The sequence below is a fragment of the Cajanus cajan genome, chromosome 1 (assembly GCF_000230855.2).
Source record: "Cajanus cajan strain Asha chromosome 1, NIPB_CcT2T_4, whole genome shotgun sequence".
Lineage (NCBI taxonomy): Eukaryota > Viridiplantae > Streptophyta > Magnoliopsida > Fabales > Fabaceae > Cajanus > Cajanus cajan.
Genome location: NC_138517.1, coordinates 11,850,337 through 11,859,665, shown reverse-complemented (window position 1 = coordinate 11,859,665; position 9,329 = coordinate 11,850,337). Strand labels below are relative to the sequence as shown.

At 30.5% G+C, this 9,329-nt stretch overlaps 1 protein-coding gene across 2 annotated transcripts; it reads right to left on the bottom strand.

The window, feature by feature from the left end:
- Window positions 1–78: 78 nt before the first annotated feature.
- On the bottom strand, window positions 79–6,693 carry LOC109790748 (uncharacterized). 2 transcript variants are annotated; one of them, XM_020349962.3, is made up of 5 exons: window positions 6,337–6,693; window positions 2,224–2,485; window positions 1,935–2,131; window positions 860–1,047; window positions 79–599 (listed from the first exon to the last, which is right to left on the bottom strand). In XM_020349962.3, exons 1-5 carry the CDS (start codon window positions 6,429–6,431, stop codon window positions 313–315), a joined length of 1,029 nt encoding a protein of 342 aa, XP_020205551.2. In that variant the 5' UTR covers window positions 6,432–6,693; the 3' UTR covers window positions 79–312. The 2 variants fall into 2 exon arrangements, with proteins under 2 accessions (XP_020205551.2, XP_082931196.1); XM_083075070.1 differs by lacking the exon at window positions 6,337–6,693 and adding an exon at window positions 6,021–6,270.
- Between the last annotated feature and the right edge of the window lie 2,636 nt (window positions 6,694–9,329).

Sequence of the window (9,329 nt, the reverse complement as noted above, 5' to 3'; positions counted from 1 at the left end):
CAAAACTGAACTGAGCTCATTTTCAACTCTACTTTTATAGCATACAAGAAAAGGAAAACAAAAGTACTATAAAAAGCATTACCAACGTATAAGGCATTGCAATTAAAATTTCACTAAGAAAGTATGCCTCATACATGATGAGGAACACAAAAGGTTACAAAATCAAAAAACACAGAAACCATCGTGTTAAGCAGCATTTCAAATAAATGCCTACACGAGGAAAATAAAAAAGTTCTGATGTACAAAAATCAAAGTAAGCACTAAGCAGCAGCATATGACATGTCCTGCATCTGATCAGTTGTGTCAACAGCACTATTTTACCTTCTTAAGCAGAGCTGAGGTTCTAAACTCTGCATCATCCCTTATAAAACTCCACCAAAAAAATGTGATAGGAATTCTTGTTGCATGCCATAGAGCATGAGCATCCACATATCCCATGTAAGGTGGGAAGTCATATGTCTCCAACACCATAGCTAAGCCTCCTCCAACCACTACTGCCCATAACTTCCATCGCGCTGGATGGTTTGAAGCACTGGCCCAAATGGCCCAAATAAGAAGCTGGACAATAACCATTCCCATGCAAACTATCCTGTTCATACCTGGAAAACAAAAAGTCAACGCATCGGCTTGCACCACAAAGACACAGCATCATTTTTGTGGACCTAATTTTGAGTAAATGTATGCAACAAGGAAATGCAGCTTCTATCTTTTTCCAGCATGGTTAACAAAAACATTATGAAATTAGGATTAAGGACACAAGTTGTCACAAAATAAATCAAGGAAGCATGAACATGACTCTTGTTGGGAACATAAATACTATAAGATGACCAGAACACTTATTTTAAAGATAAAAGATTACCATAAGCAAGTTCGTAGAAATTCAGATACATGATATGAGTTGTCACAAATGCAATCAAGGGAGCAGAAATCATGACTCGTGTAGCCTCATCCCTCACGTTAAAAGCTCGCAGTATTGCTAGAATGAGGGTGAATCCAAGTAAGGCCACAGCAGAAGAAAAATCCAGCTTCTCTGTTAATTCCACGGCTCTACAGATAATTAAGGTTGAAATAAAAACGAAAAAGTTAACTTATAATTACACAACGTCCTCTCCTCATCATTATAAACTACTACATCTGGTCCTAACTATTGGTCCCAATTATAAGTAACAAATTAGATTTTTCTTTGATCCTAATTATAAGCAACAATCATTAGTTTTTAAACAAGGATAAATTTTTTTATAGCCCTTAATTTCTTGCTAACTCTATTGCCTATATCTTTGGAATAAAATTGGAATTTATGACAGGATTAACTAAAACAACCAACTTAATTATTTTTGTTGGTCTTCATGATTTGTCCTGTGTTGTTTATAATTAGGATCAGGATAGTAATAAATATCTGAACAAAATAAGAGTAAAGTCTATTAATGCTGAAGATATCAGATCAGAATCTATTTTTTCTTCTATCTGTTGAATGAAATCAGTTAATGGTTCCAGGCAGTGTTATTGTACACTGTATTCAGAATAAGTCAACCCTATTTTATATATATCTATTTTATATAAAAGTCTTGTGACACCACATACATTTTAGTAGTCCTCCGTATTGATTCCTTAGACTGTAAACATCAATCAATGTAGTCCCTAATTTTGTAAATGCCAATTCACTTTAGGCCATGACGTCAATGGAAAAATGATGTCGAAAAAGAATGAAGTGAATGGCTTTTTGCAAAGTCAAGTGACCAACATTTACAATTTTTTCAAGGACTAAATTAAGGGTTTAGTCATAAATATTTTATGAATTGAGATCATTGTAGCATAAAAACCTAATATTTATAAGAAAATCAATACTGAATTGAGGGTTAGTACTTCAACACTGCTTTATAATTTTATATACACAGCAGAAACCATAAAAGGAAACCATCAAGCAAACAACTTACCTGCTGTGAAAAACAGCACTCCACAACCATGCATTCATAGATAGAATCCCATAGATATGCCACAATCCAGTGTACTCATAGTAAGTCTTCTTGTCTGGCCTCAAAGGCAACTTATAGTACACAAGAATGAAAAAAGATACCCAACCATGAAACTGCATAGCAAGATTGAGGGCAGACAGAGCAACAGCCACCGGTTCCTGAAATTATAAAGCATATCCACATTACAATCAGAAACTAAACCAATTTAGCATACTACCTTAAAACTTTTATAGGAGATTCAAGAAAGAACCTGAATCCCACAAACACGTCGAAATGGCCATTTTCCATGATACTTGACAGGCTTATCACCAAGTTTTGTTCTTTCTTCCTCTCTAGCTACCATACAGTAATACCTACAGTCAGTGCGACAGTCCCATTGTTTCCACCTCAAGTAGAGGGGTTCATGCATGTACCATGGACCATCAATTGGCTTCCCATCTGATGAGAATTTACAATGCTGAAAGCATCTATCCCCTACACATCCAGTTTTCTCACACTGCTGCACACAACCTCTGAAATTAAAGTCACAACCAAAATTTATCATATGGCAGGCCAGACAAGAATAGAGCATAATTATTCTACTTTTAATATGTATGGAAACTACATAATACCGGCAGTAATTTTGTTAGCATAGAGGTCAATGCTGGATTCAGCTGCAGAACATGGTATAGTTTATGTATCTACCATTCTGCTCATTATTTACTTACTACTGACCAGTGACAATTTTAAGCTTCACCATTTCTTTATTATTAAAAAAACCATGAAAGTCAACAACTAGATTTTCCAACTCCTTCAAGAAAGCATAAATATGGGAATGGAATAAACTGAACACATGTAGTTATTAAAAATAAAATAAAAAATAAAAAATAAATAAAAAGAAAAAAAGAAAAGAATAAGGTGGTACTGGTCAAAGTTTTGAACTAAAAGCTAGTGCAAAATGTAAACAATGATGAAACCCAACTACCCAAGTCAAGCTTCTAACAGCAGTAATGAAACCATTGACACTAATGCCTCTACAATCTAATTATTAAAATATAGATTCAGACAGTGCAAAAAATCCTCATTCAATTCAAGTTGTTTCTTTCTAGTTTTGGAACAATGGTTTCAATGTTATCAATAACATCTTAACATCAGCCAGAAAAGATCAGCCATCATAACCATAGAGTATTCAGGCCTACGTATTGTGGTGATCTCAAACTTGTTTATTTATTTATCAAGATATATGAAGCTGTGATGTGAAATTAATTATTATATAAATAAAACATAGTTGTCAGTAGCGTGCTACAGCAGCATATGCATTGCCAGAGTGTCACACAGCACTTCACTATAGCAGCCATAGTGGCTGCAATAACGGCTAAAACAGCAGCATTGTGGCACTCTACTATAGTGGTACTATATCGATGGTGTCCAAAATATTAATGCCCTCCAACGTTAACATTAGAGGGCATTTTATGGAGGTAATTTTGGGTAAAAATAAGGGTTTCGGGATGTTAAAGTTCATAACTATCATGCCTCATTTCTCTCCTCTCCTACCTTGCAACTATTGCTGTAACCTCTGTGCAACCCTCCAGTGACTCTGCCAACCATCGAGCAGCTCTTTTTACTTCTCTCTTGTTCTCATTCTATTTTTTATTTTTTTTGGTTTCTCTGGTAATGTTGTTCTCTTACACTAAAGCTAAACCCTTTTACACTCTAATAATAACTCAATATTTCTTAGAAATAAAGGGGCATATGATGCTTGGTAGAAGTAGAGGTGTGAATAATCTAAGCTGTTTTTTTTATTAACCAAGGAAAAGAAAGAACCGATTACAGCACAACAGTGCACATGAAAGCTGCCCTCTAGCATCTTTAGGAACAATAAGAGCTATTTATGAACTATTGAAGCTTGGTCATTAAATTTGTTTAGCTAAACAAACAAGACCAAGCTTTATAGTCAAGATTGATTATTTAAATGAGTCAAACACAACATTTGATTTTTATATTAATATTCGTGTATAAATTTGTAATATTATTTATTATATTTACTTAAAAGATTATAATTTTGTTTATAATTATCTTACACATACCATTTACCTGATTTCAATTTCAAAGAGTAGTATTTTAAATAGGTGACCAAAAGTTGTCTTTAAAAAAAATCACCATTTTCATCACCAAGGATTTCATTTTTAATCTTAAGTCATCATTATGAATATAAAATTATACTTTATTACTAATTTACCTCACTTTCTAGCTCAAAAGTATCTATCAAGTTAAATAAGCTAAGCCCAAGCTTCACATTTTTTAACCAAGTCAAGCTCAAGTTTTAAGTTTGTCTAGTTCAAATAAATGAAACGAGTATTATTTTCACAACGCAAACTTGAACTTTAATTGCTTATCACTATTCAACTTGTTTACACTAGTGAAAGTGAGAGAAGCAAAAACATGGTAATCATTTAGGATCTGTTTGGACAAAGTACTTATAGGAGAAGAAAATAAGAAAGAAAAATGAAATTAATTTTTCTAGATGCATGTTTAAAAAAAAGGTTTTCACAAAAATTAATATGACATAATTTCTACAAATTAACTTATGTATAAGCTGATTTTAACTAATAAAAAAGTTAATTTCATTTTTCTTCCCAATGTCCTTCTAGAGAAATTTATCCAAACATGCCTTTAAACAGTTGTAAGTACATTGTTATGAAACATAAATGCTCCAAAACCCCAACCATTTTTGTGAACATCTCAATTGCAAATATCCAATATTGTATACAATTTGTCTCATAATAAGTGTTGTCCTAGGTTTTTTTAACATAAACCAAGAAAAATTAATAAATAAATGAAAAGGAATAATAATTTTACAAAATTAACCTTATTGTTAATCTTCTTTACTATAAATGATGCAACACAATAACACCATTTAAAAAGAATACTATTACTAATTGTATAAATGGTGAAAAAAATAATTAATGTTACATCGAAAAGCTTAAATGACACTTATTTTAAGATTTATTTTTTCTTATTATATGAAATTTGTTATGGGACAGAAAGAGTATTAATATTATGAACAATGCAACATGTACAACCAAATTATACAAGTTTTGAAACAAGGTTACCAAAAAAAAAAAGATATATATATATATATATATATATATATATATTATACAAGTTTTGAAACATTTAAACTGACATCATGACATTTTAATGGCACTAACTCCTGCCAACTGTTCAAAGGGCACTGATTAAGAAGTCAATAAATAGAAAGGTTTTTATTGAAAATTATGGTGAGGGTGCATTAGTAAAATTAAATAGTAGTACACTTTTCTATAAAACGGTTCTGCTCTTGATTACTTAACTAGTGCTTCAGGTCACTTGTTAGCATTGTGCTATAATAATACTACTACCAATTGTTCCAAACAAAAATAAGGCATCTCTCGGTTAGCACAGAACACAGATATCACTATCTAAAATTCTCAACAAATAAAAGAAATGGTTCTACTAACAAGTTCCATTAGGATATTAGTCAAAGAACATTTAATACACCCTGTCAAACGCTTTCAGTTACTCAAAAAAAAGTATTAAACGAATATTTTTCATTTGTATTAAAATAGATAGATGTGCCTTCTCACCAAATACTTTCTACTTCTATTTTTCTACTCATCACCCTAAGTCACTACCTAGCATTTGCCAAAAAAGGAAAATAATCCAGCACTCAGACTCCAAGCCTAACACATCACAAAAACATTGCCCATTGCTGCCCCGCAAGCAGTGGAACTTCCGAAAATTATCAGAAACAATTAAATAAAACAATGAAACTCCAAGAAAAACAACCAAAAAAACTAATCATCTAACAAAAAAACAACATCATCTAAAAAAAGTCTAATCACACACACACTCCATGCTTGAAAATTGACACCAAACCATTAAAAAGAAAAAAAATGAAATGCATCATTATTCATTTCACCTCACCCAGAATCCTAGAATCAACCAAAACCAACCACATAATACACAAATAACACTTAAAAATTTCCACGTCCAACCTAAAACATTTACAAGCCAAAAGAAAAGTACCAATTCTGGGACACCCCAACACTGCAAATACTCCTTGTTTCTCTCTATCTCTCCTTTCTTGTGACGTCATAGTAGTAATTGTCACTTCTCTCTCTTCTATTTCTTTCTCAAAGTGTAGCCACCCACTATGTCCATCAAACATTTTCCAAAACAATATAGACAGCAAAATTCCAAGTTCCAATTTTTACCATACCCATAACATTAAAACACCACACCCAGATTTCTACACGACCCCAAAACCTAATCAAGCGTTTAGATTGAAAATTTCAAATCTGGGATTCTCTAACCAATATCCCAGAGAGAGAGAGAGACTAACACGTAAAGTGGATCGGCGTCGCCGTCGGTGGCGGCGAGGGGGCGGAGGAGGGAGCAGAGGGCGGCGAAGAGCAAGAGGAAGCGAAAGGGACCCATCGGATTCGCGAGAAAGCAAAAGTCAAAGTCCAAAGGGGAAGGAGGAAGAGGAGGAGGTTGTTCCGGCGAGAATAGACGGCGAGCTTTGCATTGAAGGAGAAGGGTGGAGGAGGTCGCACTGACGACGGAGCACGGTGGCGGTGACGGTGACGGTTGATCCCGAAAGGGAAAGGAGTGAGTCAACTCGGAGCGAGTTGGGGAATGGTGGGGTGGCGAAAACAGAACCAGAATCTCGTGAGGAGATGAATGCAAGAGAGTGTATATGATATTGATATCTCTTACAACATTATTATTTTATTATTCTATTTATCATTAATTATTTTTATTTGTGAATTATAAAGAGAATTTGAGTTCAATTTTCATGTGAGTAGTCTATAGATTTTTTTTATTTCTTTTTTCTTTTAATCGATCATAAATTATTTTTATTCTTTTATTCTTTTGATTCTTAATACTTGATCTCGTAAACTAATAGAAGCAAACGTAATAATACCAAAATCGTAATAAATTAATAATATATAAAAATTCTTGAGAATCTATTATTATTATTATTATCGTAAATTTTTTACTAAAAATCATAAATTAACTATAATTATTCTGATATATTTTTATATAATTTTACTAAAATAATTCACTTTATAAATAACTATATTAGTTTTAATTATAGTAATTAAATAATTTATGAAAAATATAATTAAAAATATTAATTAATATTACATTAAAAGATAAAAAAAATAAATATTTTAAATTATTTTTCAAATATTAAAGTTGTAGTTATTATGATACAGAGAATGAAGTATATTTTAAATCTTGCAAGGTGTTCGGCACAGTTCAAATAAAATTAATTCTAATGTTGTGTTTGAAAAATAAAATAATATTAAGATTAGTTAATTTTGTTTTGTATGTTTATCTTTTTTTATTTCTATAATAAAAGTCCGGTATCTTGATTTTTTTACGAGAATAGTAGTTACAATCGATAATAACCATCTTTTTTACATCATTCTTTCACTTTTTTTTTTTTTGAGAGGATTCACTTTTATTTTTTAATTAAACAATTTTATATTTTAAAATTACTAAATATCTATGTTTTGTTGTACTTTTTGTCCTCTATGTTTTATAATTTTGTAAATTTTGTTGAACAATTTTTTAAATTGTATATTTTAATTTCTAATTAAATTTTTTTTTTTACATATTACCATCTCATTAATTGATTATATAACATGACATATTAATGAGTAAGATGTCATATTAATCATTAACATTAATTAATAATGTGACATATAAATAATAATGTAATATAATGTATCACATTAATAATTGAAGTGTTTAAACAATCAATCAATTAAATTTACAAAATATATAAAATTTTAAACATTTGATGACAAAAATCATTAAATATAAATGAAAAAAAATACAATCAGACTAAATTAAACATGTTCACGAGAATAGTATGTTTAATGGGTAATCATGAGAATAATATGTCTAAGCGTAATATTTCTGACAATGTCATCTTATATTTTGAAATAAATGTCTATTAAAAAATTGTGAAAAACTAAAAAAATATTATTATATGTGTCTTAAAAAGAAGAGAAAAAAATTATACGTTGGTGTAAAATAATTTTAGAGTATCATTTTATCATTAATTATATTTTTTTTACAAGAATATATAACTTATTATCACCAAATTGACCTATAAAAATAAAGAGATACTTCTAACAACTATCATTTATATATCAAGTTTATTGATTTTTTATTATAATTATTTTAAAAGTAATATTAATAGTGATTTTTTTATTAATAAACTGTCTATCCACTAACAACTCTTATACTGACCGTTAAAAGAATTTTTTACTAAAATAATTTTTTTTTAAAAAAAAATTACCAAAATAACACATATACCATTTTATTTACCCAAATAGAACCTTTTGCTATTCACACTCAGAATTCGATTTCCGGGAAATCGAATTCTGAACTTCAAAAAAAAAAATTTTCTCTGAATTCGGTTCCCGTGGAACCGGATTCTGAGTAATGTTTAAATTTTTCTTTTCTTTTCTGTTTGTAGTTCGGGTTACGGGTTAATGTTGCAACTAGAACGGCCCGTTCTCCAAGCAGAACGGGCCGTTCTGCTTGCACGCATAGTGTGTTATTTTTGAAACTGGAACGTCCCAACAAAACGGCCCGTTTTGATGCATTTGTCATGTGCTTTTTTTTTGCATCCGGAAAGGCCCGTTCTCCTTGCAGAAGGCCGTTTTGCAAGGAGAACGGCCTGAACGGGCCGTTCCGGATGCAGTTTTACACCACGTACAGATCCAAAAATGCAAAAAACAAATAAATAAATAAATAAAAATTTAACAGCTCAGAATTCGGTTTCCGGGGAACCGAGTTCTGAGTGTGAACAGTAAAATGCTCTATTTGAGTAAATAAAGTGGTACAGATGTTATCTTGGTAAATAAAAAATAAAAATAAATTATTTTAGTAAAAAATTCCCGTTAAAAATAATGCCAACTCTAAAAACTATAATAAACTTTAACTTGTTTAAGTGTAAAGTCTCCAAAAGTTTATTTCTGACTATCGTAAGATTTTGTACTTTTAGCTTTTTAATCAATTATAATATTTGTGTAGATATACAAATGTTTGCAAAATTAATTGTGTATGATTTTATTTTGGAGAAAAAAAAATTAAACTAAATTTTAAAGTTGTGGACTGAACTTTATATTTTAATGCTCGTCTTATTTCACAAACAAGTTATTTTTTTTAATAATATTATTAATACAAAATATTTTTAATTTTATTTGTGATAATCTCTATTAAAAATTAATTGATCATTTTTAATAAAATTTTTCTTATCAACTACTTATTTATATATATATATAGGAGAGATTTGTTTACTCTAGAAATAAG

What these genes read in the sequence shown, in the direction of transcription:
- LOC109790748 (XM_020349962.3), bottom strand. Translation starts at nt 6,431, where the DNA reads ATGGGTCCCTTTCGCTTCCTCTTGCTCTTCGCCGCCCTCTGCTCCCTC. An exon ending in GACGCCGATCCACTTTACGT is followed by an intron (nt 2,486 to 6,336) that starts GTTAGTCTCTCT and finishes CTTTAATTTCAG; the next exon opens with AGGTTGTGTGCAGCAGTGTG. An exon ending in TTTCTACGAACTTGCTTATG is followed by an intron (nt 600 to 859) that starts GTAATCTTTTAT and finishes TTTGTTTTCCAG; the next exon opens with GTATGAACAGGATAGTTTGC.